Source organism: Pteropus alecto, unplaced genomic scaffold, assembly GCF_000325575.1.
Source record: "Pteropus alecto unplaced genomic scaffold, ASM32557v1 scaffold98, whole genome shotgun sequence".
NCBI classification, from domain to species: Eukaryota; Metazoa; Chordata; class Mammalia; order Chiroptera; family Pteropodidae; genus Pteropus; species Pteropus alecto.
The window spans coordinates 20,367,573-20,390,649 of record NW_006443570.1 but is presented as its reverse complement, the minus strand read 5'-3'; the positions used below and the strand labels follow the sequence as shown (position 1 = coordinate 20,390,649).

The following is a 23,077-nucleotide window of genomic DNA, read 5'->3' as shown; positions in this document are numbered from 1 at the left end:
GTATAAAATTAAATATCTCTCAATTCTGTCAAAGAACAGTGAATTTAGCTAAAAAATCTGTCATATCTAAAATGTGGCAGACTTTGGTGAATTCAACTAACACTTTCTATCTCAAATTCTTATAAGCTACTACTATACTAATATGATTTAAACTAAATTTTTTTTTAAAAAGTTACAGAGATCCTATTCCTTATTATCATGTACACGCCTCTCAAATTTCTCTATCAAATGTGGATTATTTCCATAAAAGTAAATTTTGAGTTGATTTTTGTGTATGATAAAACATAGTAATCTAGTTTCATTCTTTTGCATGTGGCCGTCCAGTTTTCCCAATACCATTTATTGAAGAGACTGTCTTATCCTCATTCTTAGCTCCTTTGTCATAAATTAATTGACCATATATTCATAAGTTTATTTCTGGGCTCTCTAGTCTCTTCCATTGATCTATGTGTGTGTTTTTATGCCAATAACATACTGTTTCAATTATTACAGTTTTCAAATACAGTTTTAAATCAGGAAGCATGATCCCTCTAGCTTTGTTCTTCCTCAAGATTGTTCTGGCTTTTCAGAATGTTCTGTGGTTCCATACAAATTTTAGGAGTTTGTTCTATTTCTGTGAAAAATTCCACTGGAATTTTGATAGGGATTGCATTGAATCTGTTGATTGCACTTTGGGTAGTTTGGACATTTTAACAATATTAATTCCTCTAATCTCTGAGCGTAGAATATTCTATTTATTTGTATCTTTTTCAATTTCTTTCATCAGTGTACAGGTCTTTCACCTTCTTGGTTAAATTTATTCCTATATATTTAATTTTTTAACGTAACTGTAAATGGGACTGTTTTCTTATATTTCTGTTTGTTATAAGTGTATATAAATGCAACTGTTTTTGTATATTCATTTTATATCCTGCAACTTTATTGAATTCATTTATTCTAAAAATTTGTTGGTGGAATCTTGAGAATTTTCTATATATAATATGATGTCATCTGCAAAAGGTGACAGTTTTACTTCATCCTTTCTGATGTGGATGCCTTTTATTTCTTTATCTTGCCTAATTGCTCTGGCTAGCACTTCCAATACTATATTGAATAAAAATGGCAAGAATGAACTTCCTTTCTTGATCCTGATCTTAGAGGAAAAGCTTTTAGCTTTTCACCATGTTAGCTGTGGGTTTGTCATAATGGCTTTTAGTATGCTTAGGTACATTCCCTTTATACCCAGTTTAGAGTTTTTATCATAAATGAATGTCGAATTTTGTCAAATGCTTGTTCTGCATCTACTAAAATGATCATCTTGAAGTGTCCTTGTATGATTTTGGCATCAGGGTAATAATGCTGGCTTTGAAAAATGAGTTTGAAAGTGTACCCTCTTCTATTTTCGGAAGAGTTTGAGAAGGATTGGTATTAAGTCTTTAAATGTTTCATAGAGTTCACCAGTGAAGCCATCTAGTCCTGGACTTTTGTCTGTTGGGAAGTTTTTGATTACTGATTCAATCTTCTTACTAGTAATCAGTCAGTTCAGATTTTCTATTTCTTTATGATTCAGTCTCAGTAGGTTGGATGCTTCTAGGAATTTATCCATTTCTTTTAGGTTGATGTATAATTGTTCATAGTATAATCTGATCCTTGAACAACATGGATTTGAACTGTGTGGCTCCAATTATACACAGACTTTTTACAATAAATATATTGGAAATTTTTTGGAGATTTTCTTACTACCATGAAGCAATCATGTCAATTATGCTAGGATATCATAAAGCAATTATATTGCTTATTATGTTACTAATGTATGAATTGTCACATCTGTAAATAAGTATAATTTTTTCACATTATCTTTACATTTTTTATATCTAATATTAGTAACATGTGTAACATCTACAGTGTTTTGTATATTAGACAATACTGATGTAGGTACTGACATATGATTCACCTTGTAAACAGATGACATAAACTTAAGGTATTGACAAATACAGTAATGTAAATGTATTTTCTCTCCCTTATGATTTCAATAACATTTTTTCCTCTAGCTTACTTTATTATAAGAATATGGTATATAATACATATAACATTCAAAATATGTGTTGACTGTTTATATATTATTGGTAAGGCTTCCAATTAACAGTAGGCTATTAGTAGTTAAGATCTGGGTAAGTCAAAACTATACATGGATTTTCAGCTGCACAGGGGTCTGTACCCCTGAGTACCGCATTGTTCAAGGGTCAACTGCAATCTCTTATGATCCCATTATTTCTGTGGTATCAGCTTTAATGTTGCCTTTCATTTCTGATTATATTTATTTGAGTCCTTACTCTTTTTCTTGGTGAGTCTAGTTAAAATAAAGGTTTTTCTACTTTGTTCTTCAAAAATCCAGCTCTTAGTGTTTCACTAATCTTTTCTATCGACTTTTTTAAATCCACAGTTCATTTACTTCCACTGATCTTTGTTATTTCCATCCTTCTACAAACTTTGAGTTTAGTTCTTTTCCTAGTCCCTTGAGATGTAAAATTAAGTTATTTATTTGGGATCTTTCTTATTTCTTAATGTAGGTATTTATCATTGCAAACCTCCCTTAGAACTGCTTTTCCTGCATCCCATATATTTTGGACACTGTATTTCCATTTTTGTTTGTCTTGAGATTTTAAAATTTCTTTTGATTTCTTCTTTGACCCACTGGTTAGTTGTTCAGTAGTATGCTACTGCTGTTTTATTTTGTCCTCTCCCCTCTCTTCACTTCCTATAGATCACAGCCCCCTCTCTTGCTCCCAGGCATGCTCCTGGAGTGGAGCTCCCTCCCTCATGCTTGAGAGACTCTTGGGGGCTCCCTATTGAGTCAGGACTTTGCATCTACAGAGGCTCAAGGTACCATGGTGAAGTGTCCTGGTCCACTCCTACTGACTCCCAATGAGGAAGCAATAGAAGATTATTGTGTGACCTGGCCTGAGTACCCTGAAATCTGGGCCCAGATCTCTTTAGCACCACCCAGGGAACCTGGCCTCCAAGCTCCAGGCTGAGAATCTTGACTCTGGGCCTCTCAGACTTGGCTGGATCCCTCCTCTCCCCTCCCCATAGCCCTGCCACCACCTACAAGGTCTCCACTTGCCCTGGAGCCCTCATAGGACCCTATGAATCATGGCCTTGGAGATGAGGGTCTTCACGACTCACTCTGCGCCCCAGACAGTGGTCCCAACCCCAAACCCTGCCATTTGGCCCTCTCAGCCCAGGGCTGGGCTACGGCTGTCCAATCCCTTCCATAGGAAGTATCCTTCCGTGGCCTGTTTTCTCCAGTTGACTAATTCTCTAGGAGCAGCTGTACATGGAAACTTGTTGCCATCAACCCAGGGCTGGATAGACCCTGTGTTGGGATCGCAGAGAGGGAACAGGCACCCTGAAGCTTGTGGGAGAGGCTGAGGCAGTTAGAGTGCTAATCTGTTCTGGGGCCTACCTGACCCTCTCCGGGGTTGTGTGTCCTGTCAGTGACTGTGGCCAAGGGCAATGCGAACAAGTGACACCAAAGTAAGAGAGAAGCAGTGACACTTCCTGAGCCAACTGGGGTGGTCTAACTCCCCTGTGTGTCTCAGGATCTGAACAGACAACCCCCCACTCCTTGGGCTCATTGAGACTCCTGAGTCTGGGAACTCTCTCCTAGATTCCACTCCCTGCCACCAGTGTGCCCATCTCCACTCCTCCTGGCTCCCTTCTCTCCAGTAGCATGTTGTATAATGTCCATATATTTTGTGAGTTTCCCAGTTTTCTTCTTGTCATTGATTTAGAACGTCATACTATTGTGGTCAGAAAAGATGCTTAGTATGATTTCAATCTTAGATTTGTTAAGACTTGTTTTATGGCCTAATGTGATCTATCCTGGAGAATGTTCCATGTGTGCTTGAGAACAATGTGTATTCTGTTGCTTTCGGTTGGAATGTTCTGCATATGTCTGTTATGTCAATCAAGTCAAAGGTGTCGTTTAAGGGTAATGTTTCCATACTGATTTTCTGTCTGGATGATCTACTGATTGATGAAAGTAAGGTATTAGTGTCTCATACTATTATTATTGTATTGATGTCCATTTCTCCCTTTAGGTCTGTTAATATTACATTATATATTTAGGTGCTCCTATGTTGGGTACACAAATATTTACAAATGTTTTATCTTCTTGTTGTACTGACTTGTTTATCATTAGGCAATGGACTTGTCTCTTATTACAATCTTTGTTTTAAAGTCTGTTTGTCTGATATAAATATAGATGCCCATTTTTTTTTTTTTTTTGGTTTATAGTTGCATGGAAGGTTTTTTCCATCCCCTTCACTTTCAGTCTGTGTGTATCTTTACATATGAAAAGTCTCTTGTAAGACTCATATAGATGAATCTTATTTTTTTAAAACTATTCAGCCATTATATGTCTTTTGAACAAAGAATTTATTCCATTTACAATTAAAGTAATTATTGATAGATATCTACTTATTGCTGTTTTGTTCACTCTTCTCTGATTCCTTTGTTCCCTTCTTCTCTAGCTTGCTTCTTTTGTGATTTGACAATTTTCTTTAGTGGTATGCTCAGATTCCTTTCTCTTTATCTTTTGTGTCTTGACTGTAAGTTTTTACTTTGTGGTTATCATAAGGTTTACATAAAACAACTTAAGATTATAATAGTCTATTTTAAGTTGATAACTAACATCAAATGAATTTTAAAGCTCTATATGTATACTCCCCACACTTCATTTTTGTTACAATTTACATCTTTTTATCCTGTGTATTGATTAACAAATTGCTGTTGTTAAAGTTGCTTTATTTTCTTTTTACTCCTTTATATATTTTTGAAATTTAATATCCTCAACATACCTTTTTAATGAGAAAAAATGATAAATTTTATTTTTATAAAGATGATTGTATGATCATGCACATAGCCTAAAAAACAACGAACTAGGTATCTTTTTAATCAGATTAATTATAAACATACAAACTCAACTATGAAAAATCCTGCACTTTAAGATTTCTTGATTGTAAGACATAACCAAATTATTTTAACCTTTATGATAACAAAGTATGAGTGAGTCATAGTTATTTAGATCTACATTTATCAAAATGAAAGATAGCACAATTGATTTGTTTGTTCTCTTGTGTATAAAAAAATAATTTTCTTTAATTCAATATCCCTATTTTAAAGTAGAAAAACACATAATAAATTTTCCAAGACTGACAATCGACTGCTTGGGAGAAGATATTCGCTAATGATACATCTGATAAGCGGTTAATATCCAAAATATATAAAAAACTCATACAACTCAACAATAAAAAAACTAACAATCCAATTAAAAAATGGGCAGAAGACCTGAACAGATACTTCTCCAAAGAAGAAATACAGATGGGCAACAGACATATGATCAGACAGGTCACTAATCATCAGAGAAATGCAAATTAAAACCACAATGAGATATCATACCTGTTAGAATGACTATCATCAATAAATCAAAGAACAAGTGTTTGCGAGGATGCAGAGAAAAGGGAACCCTCATACATTGTTGGTGGGATTGTGAATTGGTACAGCCACTATGGAAAACAGTATGGAGGTTTCTCAAAAAATTAAAAATGGATATACCTTTTGACCCAGCGATTGCACTTCTGGGTATTTATCCAAAAACAAAAAAAAAACAAAAACAAAAAAACCCAGTAATTCGTAAAGATCTATGCACCCTAATATTCATGCAGCACAATTTTCAATAGCCAAGATATAGAAGCAACCTAAATGCCCATCAACAGATGACTGGATACAGAAGTTATGGTTCACATATACAATGGAATATTATTCAGCCATTAAAAAAATGAAATCCTACCATTTGAACAACATGGATGGACCTAGAGATTATTATCCTGAGTGAAATAAGTCAGAGAAAAGATAAATAACATATGATTTCACTTATATGTGGAATGTAAGGAACAAAAAGAACAAACTAATCAAAAACAGACTCACAAATATAGAGGGCAATCTGGTGACAGAGGGGAAGAGGTTTGGGGGACTGGGAGGATGGGGTGAAGGGTTAAAGAAGTACAAATAAGTAGCTGATAGATGGCCATGGGGATGGAGAGCACAGCATAGGGAATGCAGTTAGCATTAATGTATTGGCTAGGTGGAGAGCCAGAGAAGAGAAAGAGCAATTAGGGGATCATTTTATAAACTATATAAATGTGTAACCAATGTACTGTATGCTTGAAACAAATAAAATAAAATAAAATAAAATAAAATAAAATACTTCCCAAGACTGCAAATCTAATTTGCATTGAAAATCATGCCTCTTGACATATATTGTCTAACAGGGTAGCCACTAGCCACATGTGACTATTTAAATGCAAACTTATTTAAAATGAAATAAAATTTAAAATTTAGTTTCTTAGTTGCAAAAACCACATTTCAAGTACTCGAAAGCCATGCAGATATAGAATATTTCTATCACTGCAGAAAGTTTTATTGGCCTGTGCTACTCTAGATCTTCACCCTGGAACCAGAATCATCTTTAAAATACAGTTCCTGAGTTAGCACTTCATTATTCAAAAATTAGTAAGTAAAATCCTAAAAAATTATCACGACAGACTATTTAAAAAGTTGAACAGGGCTCCAGAATAAGGAATAGTTACAGTATGAAAAAAATGAATTAAGGGCTATTATAATGTCAAAAGTAACAGAATTATAAAAGTTATATCCGGAAGTCTTGGACTATAGGGAGAAAAAGGCAGGGATTGCCTTAAGTTTGAGAAGTGAGATGGAGCCAGGGTCTTTTTGCGGTCAGGCAGGGCAGACTGGAGTAGGGGAAAAAAAAATAGTTGAAGATGATAAATGTACGCCTAAAACTTTGGTGTCTCACTCATTTAAAATTATATAAAGGCAGTCACAGCTTCTGAAGTTGCTTTGTTATAAGTGTAAAAACTCTCATTGTGAAAGAATTCTATTTTATGAACTATAATAAAAAGCTAGAAAGCCTAGAAAAATAAGAAGCCATTTCACAGAAACTGCATAATTTAGACAGATTTCTTCCTGAGTAGAATCAGCCAATTAATATTTTCCAATCAAGTAAATATTAAAATATATCAATGATCTCTAATAGGACCATTAATGCAATTTCACTATCACAAAGGGACATAGTATGTAAAAATACCCCATGGGCAAGACATTAACCAGCTTCTCTACATTTATCCAGGTTTCTGAAGAAATTAATTAGGATCTACCAGTAAGAAGAATCAAGGATAAAAAAATAGAGTTTAAGACACTTAAACATACTTTTAAATTTAAGAAACATTTTAAAAACCTCAAATTGAGACTAAGAGTTCAGATGAGAATGACATGAAAATCTCCAAATCTCTGGTTACTGATGTTGTCAAACTTTAAAATAAATATGATATAAACCCTGAAAGAAATGCTTTATGTAGGAATTCCAACAGAAGTAAAAATATTTAAAGATTATTTTGGAAAAATATTAGACCAAAAGATAGAAAGTCTTGTAATGGAAATTACAATATTTATCTACTGTGTATTGACAAGCAAGCTTTGCTTTTATTATATCTCAATTTCCCCATCTACTTGTTTGTCAGAAAACTACTGACAAACCCAGGTTGATAATGATTTATCCAAGTTACACATGAATTTTACTTTAACATGTTATTTTTAATCTTGTCACGACTCAATGGTTCTCAATATTTTCCACTTTTAAATAAAGTTCAATGGAATATTCTTAGAAGGAAAAAGAAAAAGATATTGGGCTAATGGAGGGAAGCTTGGGGGAATCGAGAGCAAGAAGATGGTCATCTCTTTAATTACAGTGACAATTCAATTACCCACCTGGCTCACATACAAGGCGAATGTTAATAAAGTTATGATGGTCCACTGCCTTAAGCATAGCTCCACTTACGGGCAACAGAATAAAATGTGTGCATAAAATCAAACTGCTACAATGGTATGTAGCCTGACATCTAATTCTCATACCTAACTCAAGGTCATAAGTATCCCAGGTAGGGGAAATTCATGAACGCTTTTAGAGACCTTCTATAGATAGTAAATCTAGTAACCATAGACATATTCTAGGTGTTTGACAAATACTCATTAATGTTGAACATAGATACTTCAAACGTAACACCACAGTGGAAAATTATTTTAGACCTAATTTAATGAAGCAAATAAACCTAAGCAAACGTATACATATGTAAATTACCAGATCACAAAAGTGAAAACTTTAATAAGTTTTTTGTTCTCCTTAATAACTGACATAAAAAATAAAAGCCTGAAATTTGGTACAGACATTGAGGTAAAACATTGATCAAAACTTACTGTATAGTTAATAAAAAAAAAGAATGCTTACCTAGTTCAATACATGTTATTCCAAGAGACCATACATCTACTTTGCCATCATACTGTCCTTCATCCATGGCTAAAATTACTTCTGGGGCCATCCTGAAACATAAAATGTTATTTAAATTAAAGTTTAAAAAATGTATGTTATTTATTAAAAATATAATGAACATCTATATGGAGAACACCTGTGTGAATTATAGACAATATATCTGGACATAATTTTTATAATGGGAAATTAATGCATTACAGGTTGCGAGGTCAATATTTACATTGCACAGATAATGTGAGACTTATTCTCACAATCTGTCATGATCATATAACAACATCCTGAAGGAAGAATGCCCCAGAACAGGGCTGTATTCTGCATCTGTTCAAGTTTGCAGATTCTAATACTGTATATCTTTCAAGCCAATGGTTCTCAAATTTTGGTCTCGGGATCCCATTACAAAAGTCTAATTTTTGCTAAGAAGAATGAATTCTATCATTGGCAGTGAACAACAGCTATTTTCTTTGAAGTGACAAGCTCACATAATTTATTTCAGAAAATATCTACCACGATAACACTGAATAACTATCGTTTGTCAGTCTTTCTTTCAAAGAAGAATAGTATTCTATAATAAAAGAGGCTAGGGCAAAACTAAAATATTCAGATAATTATTAACTATATAGGAGTCTTAGTTATAAAATGAAACATCAATTCATGTCTTCAACTAGAGTCTGTAATATTCTTGATGGTACTTTAACCCTACACTTCATTTGCACTTGGTATTAAGCACAGACAGACACTTAAAACAGTTGCTGACTGCTTCAATGAGATTGTCACCAGGCACTTATGTGTGTGTGCATGTGCGCCCATGCATGTGTGCATTATGTAAAGACATATAAATATGTGCCTAGTTTCTGTTTCCAAATACACTATAAACAAATTAATAAATATGTAGATAAAATAAACTTTCAATTGTAAATAACAGGGTGTTTCCAATGTGTTATTTAAGATGTTGGAGTAAGTTTGGGAACTTACTAAATTAAAGAAAATTAAACAAGTAATTTTTTTTTTTTTATTGCAGAACTTCCCAGGGTCTTCTTAACAGCTAATGTTCATCATTAATTTCTAAAGAGAGAACCATTAAGAAATACTACAGAATGCTTTTTTAACAGAAGGGAAGGGAAGGCTATCTAAACTAGGATCCATATAAAAAATTTTGGGTGTTCTAGAGCAGTGGTCTTCAAATATTTTTTATTCATTTACTTTCAATAAATTTATAAAAACTATGTATCCCCTTGCACATTTTTGAGTTGACAAATTTTAAAAATTTAATAGATGCACAGCATACACACACACACATATAGTATATTGCATATATGTTTTAAAGATACTTAAAACTTAGAGCCACAGAATAGGCTCATTCAATTTATCAAAAATACTGCCATGTAACTTAATTAGAAAAGTGAGTCTTCATGGTCATATCAATCAGTCAAATCAGAATCATTGGTCAGAAAAAGTCTGACTTCATTTTAATACAAATAACATGTTAATGTGTTCCTATGACAACCAACTCAGTTAAAAATTCTACACTAGAAAAAAAGAAGGGAGGGAAGATAATTGGGGAGAAAGAAAAAGCAAGGAGTAAAATAAAGGAAGGGAGATGGCTGAAAAGGCACAAGGCCTTACCAAGAGCTGTGTCCTGACTCTTCAACATTTCTCATAGATGCTATATATTTTGAAACTGTCCCTCTGTGTTGCTTTGAGACTTTTACATCCCAGAGCAATGCATCATCGTAATATTCAGGATGGGTAATTTTTTTTTTCTTTTATCAAGTGGGAGAAAGGATATTTGAAAGGCACATGAGGGAAAAAAAAGCTGTAGTGGACCTAAGACACCACTCTCAGTATATACAGAGAAAGAAGATACATATGGTTAGAAGTCGAAGATCTGGAAAATTATTCCCTTCAAGCTTGCTGACATTAATACAAAAGTATTTAAGGTTAAAATTTGATGGTATCTAGAATTTGATTTAAAATAACCCAGTAGGTAGAGAAGAAGGGGAGAGGAGTAAGTATATAGGGCAGGACTGGCTATGGAATAATGTTGTTGAGATAAGCGATTGATATGTGAGGCTTTAAACAATTGTCGATTTTTATGTCTATTTGAAATTCTCCATAATAAAAAGTAAAAACAAAACACAAGATTCCCAATTAGCTACCGTCTTGAGGTACTCTTAGTCTGAAGATCACTGACATATAGTAAATATAAACCTAAAGAAAACACACAAATTTCCACTTAGCATTTCTATCTTCTCTCCACCTCAATTTTTTTTCCCTGGCTTTACTAAAATATAATAGACAATTAGTTACTTGTATTTACATTGTACGATTCAGAGGTTTTTTCAATTATAGTTGGCATACAACAGTATATTAGTTTCAATTGTACAGCATAGTGATTAGAAATCTATAAAACTCAGTGATTACCCCACTAAATCTAGTACCCCGCTTCCCCCTCATATATTGTATATTTGTTAACTATTTTCCTTATAATACTTTTTATCTCCATGTCTATTTTGTAACTATCCATGAATACTTCTTAATCTCTTTGCCCTTTTTAGCCGTCTCCCCTAACCCCCCTCCCATCAAATAGCCCTCAAAATATCCTCTGTATTTGAGTTTATTTTCATTTTTGTTGTTATTTTGTTCTTTAGATTCTACATGTATATGAAATCATGCGATATTTGTCTTTATCTTATTTTATTCAGCGCAATACCCTATAGGTCCATCAAGGCATTATCTTTTCCTATTCCTTTCCTTTTAGTCTGTGTGTGTCTTTTAATGTGAAGTGAGTCTCTTGTAGGCAGCATATGTAGGGGTCTTGTTTTCTTATCAATTCAGCCACTCTATCCTTTGGTTGGAGTGCTTAATTCTTTTCCATTTGAGATACTTATTGATAGATACGTAGTTATTACCATTTTTTATTCATGATTTTGATACACGTTTTTTCTTCTTAAAGAAGTCCCTCCAACATTTCCTGTAATAGTGGCTTTCTGGTGATGAATTCCTTTAGCTTATTTTTGTCTGGGAAGCTCTTTATCTGTCCTTTGACTCTAAATGACAGCTTTGCTGAATAAAGTATTCTCGGTTACGCATCCTGGGTTTTTATCACTTCTAATATTTTGTGCCAAGCCCTTCTGTCCTGCATAGTTTCTTTTGAGAAATCAGTTGTCAGTCTTATGGGTGCTCCCTTGTAGGTAACTAACTGCTTTCTCTTGCTGCTTTTAAAATTCTCTCTTTGTATTTAACCTTTGGCATTTTAATTTTAATGTGTCTTGGTACGGGCCTCTTTGGGTTCATCTGTTTTGGGACTCTGAGTTTCCTAAGGTTGTATGTCTATTTCTTTCACCGGGTTAGGAAAGTTTTCCACCATTATTTCTTCGAATAGTTCAACTTCTTGTTTTCCTTCAGGTGCCCCTATGACACGGATATTTTTACATTAATTGTGTCCCATAGGCTCCTTAAATTATTATTATAGTCTTGGCTTTTTTCTTGCTGTTCTGATTGAGTGCCCTTGGTGTCTCCATCCTCTATATTGGTGGTTCGATCCTCTTCTTTATTCACTCTGTTGATTTCCTCTAATGTACTCTTCATCTCAGATAATATGTTCTTCATTCCTGACTGGTTTCCTTTTATAATTTCCATTTCCATTTTTACATTTTTTTACCTCTTTAAGTTCTCACTGAGTTCATCTACTCTTCCCCTCAGTTCACTGAGCAACTTTATAAAGTGTTTTGAACTCTGTTAGATTGCTTGACTGCATTATTCCCGGATCTCTGTTCTATTCTCTCATATGGTTTCTGCTTCTTTGTCTTCCCATTTTGGCTGCCTTTCTGTGTCTGTTTCTACGTACCAAGCAAAGCTCTTAAATCTCCTGGTCTTATTAGCATGGCTTTGTGTAGTAGGTGTCCAATGGCACAGTCCTGAGAGGGGTTCAGCTCCAGGCTCCAGGCTGTGTCCCTCTGGGGCCACCTATTAAGAGTCAGCAACCAATCCACAGAAGCTATGCTTATAGTTGCCTCAAGAGGCCACACCAAAAACCGAGGTCAGCTGCCACCAGTATGAGTCTTGGAGTTGGCTCAGCAAGGAACACCGAACTCACCAAGAATACAACTGGATGTGGCTTGGGTGGGGCCATGAGTTGGGAGAGGCAGAGTTTCAGGGTATCCTCTGGGCAGAGTGACCTCAGTTACCCAGTTTGATGATATCTCAGCTACGACAGCCTGGAGTCCGCACACTGGGAGGGAGAAGGGCTCAAGAGAGGAACAATGGATACTGCTGGTACTTCTGCCCAAGAGAGCCTCGCCTCCGGACCTCACTCCGACAACTCAAGCGTTCCCCTGTCTCTGGTGCCCCACCCCAAGCAGCCAACTTGGCGCTGGTAGTCAGATCAAGCAGGTCTGTCACTGCAAAAGTCTGCTTGCCAACGTGGCCCCTTTATAAGGCGTCTGCAGCTGTTGCAGACTCTGTCCCACTCAGCTACTAAGGACCCGGCAGCCTCGCATCTTCACCCACTCCTACCTTCTACCATTGCAGGATGATTTCATATTTTTCTCCCTAGTTGTAGTGCTTCTGTTTATCTAGATCCCAGGCCACTTTGCTTGCTTTTTGCTCCTTGTTTTATCACAACTTTGATTTGGTTCCAAGAGGGATGAACAAAGTCTCTATCATCTATGCTATTTCTTCCCTTCCATCCTACTTTAATTTTTATTGAATTTTTTCACTTCCACACCCAATATGTGACGCAGATAATAAGAAGAAAGAAAATGTAAGGAAGACAAATGAAAAAATAGGAGATGTGAGGGCAGCACTCCAGATTTATATTTGAAACTATAATGTTTAAAGTAAAAATGTCCAAAATAACATTATATTTCATGAAAAAGATAAGACATCTGAAAAAGTACAAACATACATTGCCTATTTCAATTATGAGGATCACTACCAGACAGGATTACTCTTACCAATATGGCGTTCCCACAAAAGAATTGGCAGGAGATGCCATGGAAGCAGATCCAAAGTCAGCAAGTTTCACCTGGCCTGGTTCAGTCAGAAGAATATTTCCTGCTTTGATATCTCTGGGTTTATGGAACACAGAAAATTATTTCTTTTCCTTTCTTTGGATTGTGTTGAAAATGATAAAAATCGAATAAAAATTTGTAAAGTACAGAAGAAATCAAAATAATTAATTTCTAGAATAATCTCTCAACTGGAATAAGCATTAAGATCCAAATAGAAAACAAAAAATACGGAATTCATATAAATATACAGGAACAATTTTCTTAAAAAACATACCCCCAATTTTTTTCATATTTAATTAAAAAAATTTTTTTTAAGTATAATTGGTATACAATCTTATATTGGTTATACAATATAGTGATTCAATATTTTTATACCTTACAATTTGATCACCTCACTAATTATAATAATTATCACATTGTACACACTTATCACAGTATTACTGAATATTTGCCTTCTCCTTTTCATGTACTCCTCAACCCCCTCCCTTCCAGTTACCATCCATTTGGTCTCTGTTTCTATGAGCCTATTTTTTGTTTTGTTTTCTTTTAGATTCCACATATAAGGGAAACCATACAGTGTTTGTCTTTCTCTGCCTGATTTATTTCACTTTACATAATACCCTCCAGACCTATCCATGCTGTCGCAAATATGCCTCCCAATTTTTAAAAAAGGGTTATTCATATCAAAGCTTAGCATAATTCTAACTTCATATAAAACGAAAACTGGCATATATGGATAATGTAATATTAATGATAACCAAATTTAATTTCAAGTTTACTTTTCTAAATAAGCAAACATATACTATCCATGCAAACTAAGAGAATTATGGATATTTATATAATAGGAGTATATAATATGTCCAATGGGTACCATAATTATAGTTAGCCTTTTAAAAAAAGACTATATTCCAAGCACTTGATAATCCTTACTATAGTACTATAATGGCTATGATACTAAATTTATTTTCCCTCTATTTGTTTTTAAAAAATGAAGAAACACTCTGAAGTTGAGAAGACTTTAGGTTCTAATTCCGTCTCTTCCATTCATCTACTACTAGCATTGGATTTCTCTTGGATTTACTATCCTCACCTAAAATAATGAAAATCCATTAACTCACAATAACTCTACTATATAGTTTAATATGTGTTGTCTGGTTCACATATATAATCAAAAAATGTTTCCTTCTAAAACAGATAAAGTCAATACCAATACTAAAAATGCATTATAAAATGGTGTAAAATCTTAAAGTTACTATGCATTATCAAAGATTCGAGGATTAATAATCAAAAGTATAAAGAGTTTTAAGTAGCTTTTATATGTCCATGTCATGGAATCAATTGAACAAATCTGGCATTATCAGTTACCAGAAAGACAAAAGATCTAGGTTTAATTCTAGTCTACTCTATCTGGCTTTGTAAACTTCAGAAAATGGTCACAAATTGGGACATCAGTTTCTTCATCTGTAAAATGAAAAAAGACCTACATGGATCCCTAATGTCCTTCCCATTCTACAAATTAAATAATTATATAATTAAATTTCTACCCCAAATCTATAAAATACACATATTTCAGAAAGCCCAGCAGCATGGGTAGACAAAGATAAAAATTATTCTAAACAAAGAGATCAAGTGTACTAGTATGTTCTTTTTAAGGCACGGACAATCTAAAAAATATGAGTTTATAATATTCTGAAATGCTTTTATTTGGCTATAACTAACAAAAATTTCAGGGTTAATGAGTTCCAGTGCTGATAAATGCAATTAGCCATTTGCTTATTAATGTATGATAATTTTCAAAGTGCTTACCTATGGATCATGGTATGAGAATGTAAGTAGGCTAATCCCTGGAGAGCACCATGTGTAATTGCTGCTATTTCCACTTCTTGTAATGGCTTTTTGTGAACTTAAAATAAGAATTTATTTGAAAATAATTATTATATAGAACATTTTTGTTTGAAAAAATAAATATACATATCTAATTCATGGGGCAATTTGTAACATTAATATTTAGCAAGAAGGGATTTGCTTCCCAAGATAAAACAAGGCTACTACTGAACATTATAACTAGTATACAGTTGTGCCTAACTGTTAAAGTATAGGTCACAGCCAATTTTCCTCTAAGTTAACAACATTTAACAATTATTTGGTGATTATAAAATCAAAATTAACAAAAGAGAAGTTCTCCCTTTATTTTCGCATATCTTCATTCAGAACAAAAGGAACAAATCAAGCTGAATGACAAAGACCACAGAAAAATGCTTAAGTCATAATGAAAGAAAATTCATCTATTTTATGCTACTACATAACATTTAATGAGGATAGTGTACACCACGCTGAGAATCTAGAAAAGGCTAAGGTTTTTACACTTTTGGAAAGTTTTTACATTATTTAAGCAATCTCTTACTAAATTCTCATTTTATTTTGCTAATACTTTTTTTTCTTCCTATTTAAAGGAAACCTACCTTCCAGCAAATCTGAAGCGGATCCTAAACAATATTCCATTACGAGCTATATGGGAAGAAAAATTTTAAAAGCATTAAAATATATTACTGAAAAGATTCTATTTGAGATAGAATAAATTCACCAAGGAGATCAAGAAGATAGACATAAATTCTAGTCATCATTTAACTTAAAAAAATATTTATGTATTTTAGCAATTTGTTAAATGCATATATAAAGTCAAGCCAACAATACTTTAATTTTTTATGATACCAACATGTAATCACTTGTACAAGATGTGTATTTCATATATATTACTAACTAAAATTATAAAGAAATATATATATTCTGTTACTATTAACCTATAATAGCAATACTGGTAATAGTTAGGGAGCAGAAAACTGTCCTCTGGAACTACAAGTACAAAGTTTAGGTTATAGTTTAAATGTTTAATTTAAAGCAAGGAGTACCTCCTATGTGCCAGGTATTTTATATATATTAATTAATTTAATCCACCTTATTAGATAGGCCCTATTATTTCCTTATTTTACAGAGAAGAAACTTGAGAGACAGAGAAGCAACAAGCCCAGGGTTGCTGCTTTTTCTTTAACCATAGTCTTAAGTTTAGGAGTATCACTACAAACACCACCACCAAAATCAAACTGGATAAAAATGCATCAAAGAATACAAATCCAAATCTAAGTTTAGTACACTAAAATAAATAGCTGTGGCTTATTCATTATTCAAAATAAGGGATCATTCTTGTTTAAAGAAAATTTAGCCTTTCTCTTAAATGATTCAGTTATTATGCCTATAGCATTGTAGAATTACAACCTTGTCACCTCATTGGTAACAACAGGGCAAAATTAATCTCCACTTCTTGTAATAAAGTGTCTCAATTCTCTACCTTTATTCAGCAGAGGAATCATAATCAGTTCAAATTTTACCATTATTCACCAAGACATCACCATGAACTAGGTGGCTAAATATATTACAATATATTTATGTCAAAAAGATACAATAACTTTCATTTTAGAGTAACAGAATTGCTGTCACAATGTTTGCTAAACCATTTAGTAGTTTCAAACTACTAAAAAATGTCAAAGAACATTTTACCATGCACATAAAGGTCAGCTAAAACTCTATAGTAAACTTGCAAAAATTCTATTATCTCTTATTGCCTAGGAGTTCTAGGAAAAGCTGCTCTTCCTTTCTCAGTATGAAATAGCATTGTAAGTACTTTTTTAAAAATTATTTTATTATTAGTTTCAAGTATACAGTACATTGGTTAGATATTTATAAAGTTTATGAAACAATCCCCCTGATTACCTTCCCTCTGGCTCTACACATAGCCATTACCTTACTGATGTCTGCATTTCCTACATTTCAAGATGTTTTTGCAAGCTTCACATAACCATTAAGAGACATTCTTAAATTAATTAATTCTATGCCAAAATCAACTATGACAAGGGGAACAAATACCTACCCATGCTGTGTGCTCACGTAAATAGCAGCCTTTGTATTCTATACTGTTGGGATGTTTTATTCTTTGCAGAAACTTGACTTCCTTAATAATATCCTGCCATTTCTGTGGGAAGAAAAAAGGAGTAAAGAATTATAAACAGCTGCTTTTCCTTACAAATTTACTAAGAAAAAGTAATTGCTTAAGGGTCAATGAGAAAATGTGACTTTGCTCTATTTGTCATATTTAGATTAAATGTCAAAATATCAAGTTTAAAAAAAATTATATTCATATAGTTTACAACTCAATTATATAATTTATAAAATTATTCAAGGTAGGACAATTTTTAGTCTCATAAAACATTATCAGTGAGACTTATTAAAAATTTACAACTACACACCACACATGTTGTTAAAAATTATATACCATACTTAAGTGATTTTTCTTCAAAATTCAATTTCCCCTTTCTTACTTGCAGCTTTATTGACATATAATTTATATACCATAAAGTTCACCTATTGTGTTTTTGACTTATATATCCTACCAAATGTTAAGGTCTTGTTTGTTTTTTAAACTCAAATGAAGTAATTACTCTGAGACTTAAATTTGTAAATGCACACTTTCTAAAATGTTAGTGAACAATTAGCTATTACATAGGAAAGTTAATAGAAAAAAATAAGAATTATAAAAACATTTTCCTACATATTTTACTAAGAGCTTTTCTCATTGACACCTACTAGGCAATACAGATAAACCACTGGTCATAAATGATATATTTAGGCCATATTCTAAATGTAATTACTCTTAAGAAGTAATCAAGGAACTCTAAAAACACAGGTCCTTGGGTATATAGGCTTAATAGGTATGGGATGAGAAGCAGGAATTTATTTTTTGTTCTTGTTTTAGTTTTTTCAAGCTTTACCACTGACTTGGGCCATATTTCTAAAGGCACGTAAACTAACGTAATAGAAAATGTTTTGTACTATAAGAGCATATAACTCCTATGTTATTTCACAAGCCCTCAACAAAATACAGCAAAATAAATTTACAGTGTTTTATATCAAATGTATATGATATAAGATGGTAAATTCAGAAAATGTTTCATGGGCTTTAAATTTCAAATCTGAATGCTCTGGGAGACAAATTCTGAAAACAAAATAAAAACTTGTAGTCTCCAACGTTAAAAACTTTCATGAAGGACGCTAATATTAGATGTGAAAAGATGATATCCTAAATGAAACTTTTTGTTCTGTGACTAATCAGACTCCAACATAGCACAAGTTGGCCTGTGAAAACTAGTTCTAAAGTTGTGCTACAGAATAGTGAATAAAATTAGAGTAAAGATATAAAAAATGGTAATTTTTAGGTATCAAAATGATGAAACAGTGACATAATCATAATAGTGTTATCATACCTATAGTATGATCACAAAAACAAGATTTACCATAAAATAAAGACATTCCAAAAAAGTAGAAAATAAAAATCTTTAAAAATTAAAGACTTAAAAAAAAAAAAATTTAAAGACTGATCCAGTAATTCTACCTCTGGGCACATACCCAAAACTATTGAGCACAGGGACTCAAAGAAATATTTGTATACCCATGTTCATAATAGCATTATTCATAATAACCAAGGGGTAAAAGAACCCAAGTGTCCATTGTCAGATAAATGAATGGATAAACAAAATGTGGTATGTTTTATACAAATATACATACACACAGACACACACAAACACAGAGAAATATTATTAACATTAAAATGAAGGAAATTCTGACACATACTAAAACATGATGGGCTTTGAGGACGTTAAGTGAAATAAGTCAGTCACAAAAGCATGAATACTGTATTATTTCACTTATACGAATTAACCTAAAGTAGTAAAATTCACAGAGACGAAATGTAGAATGGTGATTTTCAGGGGCTTGGGGAGAAGAGAATGGGGAGTTATTATTTATATGAAAGGATTTCTGGAGATGAATGGCAACATGAATGTACCTAATGCCACTGAACTGTATACATTTAAAGATGGTTTAGATGGTAAATTTTGTTTGTATATTTTACCACAATTAAAAATAATTAAAATTTTTTAAAAATTAAAGACTGACAGATCCTAGATTTAGAAAGTAGACTGCATCTTATAAAATTAAATAAAATAATCTCAAAAGAACTAATCAGAATATTAGCAAACTAAAGTACACTCAACATAGTATCAATAATTTTACATTTTGGTTTTTCAGATTATTACATACTGCTTATTTATCAGACTAGATATATACTGCCTGTTATTTAAAGATTAAAACAGTACTTAAATAATCTCTAAAACATTAAAAAATTATATCCAATATATTTACTGTCAAATACATCTTATTCTAGTTTACTACTTTGGAAACTGACAGTCTAATACAGAATAATATATTAAACCACAGCTTAAAAAATTGTAAGTAGGGGGCACATGTTGGGAGGCTTTTGTGATGCCAGTAATGCTCTGTTTATGGCTCTAGGTACAAGTTAAATGGGTACATTCAGTATGTGAAAAGAAATTCACTAATATATACACTTAATATTTGTACATTTTTCCTCATGTATATTTTGGGAAAATTTCCACCTACTCCCAATCAAAAATAGTATGTTATTTTCTAACATAACAGTAAGAACATATATATTTCACACCTACCTCAGTAGACTGCTTTCCACTATAAGACATTTTCTTGATAGCCACCACTTCATTGGTACGCACATCTCGTGCCTAAAAACAACAAAGAAAGAATCATTGTAGAAATTAACAGATTGGATCTAGGTAATCATTTCCCCGAGAATAAAATCATTTATAAGCTACCATGTCAAAACAGGACATCAACATAGTTTTTAAAAAACATTAAAAAAATGATAACTATATAGCAAAATGTATCAAATTATCCAGGAGTTGGTACTCTGGGAAGAAAAAAAGCAGGTTTATCTTTGGTCTAGTTGAAAGGAATAATATAGAAATTTAAATAGTACTATAGATAAAGAGACAAAACAAAACTAGTATATACAAGTGTATGTTAATAAGTTTTGAAATCTCAATGAAATGGACAATTTTCTAGGAAGGAATAAATTACTAAACCTGATCTAAAAAGGAAAATGTGAGTAAAACAATCAATGGTGGCAGACTGAGAAGAATAGAAATGAATTATCTTTAAAATCATCTTGAGTGGAGCTGTATCGCAGAGAAACATGGAGGAGTGAGAGATGTCCTCAGATCTCTCTCCTTGAAACAACAATAAGCTGAACATCTAAAACACAACAAAAAACACCCAAACTGCACACCAGCACGTCTGAGCATAGGATCTGCACTTAAGAGCTACCATAGGTCAGAACTCCGGGTATCGGGCAGTGGATTGGGAGAAATAAAGAAACTGCCTCTAGCAGCTTCCTGCAGAAGGACGGGGAGGGGAGAAGGTGCAATGACTTCTCTGAACAGCACTGCCTGGAAGTGCTGTGAGTTCCACGCAGCCGGCGGCAGGGTCCAGTCACCAGGGCAGAAAACAGAGAAGTGGGACGGGACCACAGAGAAACAACAGTTGATTTTTTCAAGCATGGTTGCAAAACTGGGCTGAGCCTCAGCTCCCAACTCCCAATCCAGAGGGTCCCTCCCCCCATACTCTCTGAGACTGATCACTGAGGAGCCCCACGGGAATCTGAGCAAACACTGCTGAGACTGACTGTCACTGATATTGACAGGGACTGAAACTGAGGGTAGCGAGCATGATTAAATATCTACAAGAAAATAAAAAAGGTATTATTTAGGCTTTATATAAAGCAAGGATCCAAGAGGCTTAGATGTCACCTACTAGAAACCAAAAGAAAAGCGCCTTCTTTGCAGCAGGCTAAAGAGAGGCCTTTATATAATAAATCTTCTTTCTGGAAAAATAGCAGAATATACTTCCATTAATGCCCACCCGGAGAAATAGTCCATTAAACACCATGAATAACCAAGGTGACAAAGCATCTCAGAAAGAAAGAAAAAAATCCCCAGAAAATAAGCTTACAGACATAGAAATATATGACTTAAATGACAGAGAATTCAGGATGGTACTTTTGAAAAACTTCGAGTTCCGAAATGAGTCATATCAACAATTTTGGAAACTGAAAAAACTAGATGAGCAGAGCAAGGAGACTGGAACCCTCAAAAAAACAAACAAACAAACAACAAAAACAAAAAACAAAAAAACCCAGAATAGATCTTCTGGAGGTAAAAAAACACATTGCAAGAATTGAAAAATGAAATAGCAAGTTTGGGAAATAGAGTCAACCAAATGGAGGAAAAGAACAGTGATATCGAACTCAGAAATTTAGAAATAAATCAGAAGGAAGAGGAACAGAAGAATGAAAAATAATGAAAAAGAAATACAAGAACTAGCTGATAAAATCAAGAGAAGAAACATAACAATAATGGGCATTACTGAAGGCGAGGAAAAGGAGCAGGGACTAGAAAGTATTTTCGGACAAATAGTGGATGAGAATTTCCTATATCTAAGGAATGAGTGGGAGCTCGGAATTCAAGAAGTTAACAGAACACCCAATTATCTCAACCTAAAAAGGCCTTCACCAATACACACTGTATTAAAATGATCAAAAATCAACAAAGATAGAATTCTCAGGGCAGCCAGGGAGAAGCAAACAGTAATTTATAAAACGGTCACTTATAATTTATGATGGTAACTTAGATTACCCTCGGACTTCTCAGAGCAAACCTTACAAGCCAAAAAGGAATAGAATCAAATATTTAAACTATTAAGTGAAAGGAACTACCAGCCTAGAATAATGTATCCAGCGAAGATATCCTTTAGATATGAAAAAGAAATTAAGACCTGTCCTGACATACAAAAACTGAAAGAATTCTCCACTACAAGAACTGCACGACAGGAAATACTGAAAGGGGTCAAGGGGTCAGCTCACCTAAAACAAAATGACAAAAAAATGTTCATATGTAGGAGTAAAGTGACTATGAGGCAAATAGAGGCAAAGGAGTGCAATCCTTACAAAGAACAGGACATTATAAGCTTAAATAATAAGAAAAGAATTACTATAGCAAGATAGTAATGAATGTTCAGCATAAATAGGGACAAACGGAAATAACAATGACTGAAAAGGGGAAGACTTAAAGATCCAAATTCGCAAAGGGGAATGGAGATAAAGCACATGCAGAAGAAAATGGATGACTGTTATATATAACCATCCTTTACATATTCGTAATAGTAACCACAAACCAAAGATTCAGAACATAGAATATAACATAAAACAAGAAGGACCAGAGGGAAAACCCACAAAAGCCAAACAAAATAAAGAAAACAGAAACACAAGGACAAAGAAGCAATGGAAACACCGAGCTTCCAGAAAGCAAAAGATAAAATGGCTATAAGAAGACCTCATATTTCAATAATCACCCTAAATGTAAATGTCTGAACTCACCAATAAAAAGGCACAGAGTTGCAGAATGGATAAAAAAAAAATATTTAACACTTATTAATATCTATGCTCCCAATCAGGGAGCCCCGAAATATGTAAAGCGGTTACTAACAGAACTAAAGGGAGAAAAAGACCAAAACACTATCGTAGTAGGGAACTTAATACCCCACTGTCGCATATGGACAGATCATCCAAGCAGAAAATAAATATGTAAATAACATCTTTAATTGACACATTAGACCAACAAGACATAATTGACATTTACAGAGCGTTCCATCCCAAAACAGCTGCTTATACATTCTTCTCTAGTGAACATGGCACATT

At 33.5% G+C, this 23,077-nt stretch overlaps 1 protein-coding gene across 2 annotated transcripts in view; it reads right to left on the bottom strand.

Annotated features, from left to right (window-relative positions):
* TAOK1 (TAO kinase 1) overlaps positions 1-23,077 on the bottom strand; it is a 142,696-nt gene that overhangs the window by 47,959 nt on the left and 71,660 nt on the right. Inside the window, exons 3-8 of one of the 2 annotated variants that reach the window (XM_006925028.3) lie at positions 19,977-20,048; positions 17,327-17,428; positions 15,864-15,909; positions 15,208-15,304; positions 13,345-13,458; positions 8,348-8,439 (exon numbers count right to left, since the gene is read on the bottom strand). In XM_006925028.3, the coding sequence (XP_006925090.1) occupies positions 8,348-8,439; positions 13,345-13,458; positions 15,208-15,304; positions 15,864-15,909; positions 17,327-17,428; positions 19,977-20,048 (523 nt within the window). Of the gene's footprint in view, positions 1-8,347; positions 8,440-13,344; positions 13,459-15,207; positions 15,305-15,863; positions 15,910-17,326; positions 17,429-19,976; positions 20,049-23,077 lie in introns of those variants that run through there. The other variant, XM_025041560.1, reaches the window with a different exon arrangement.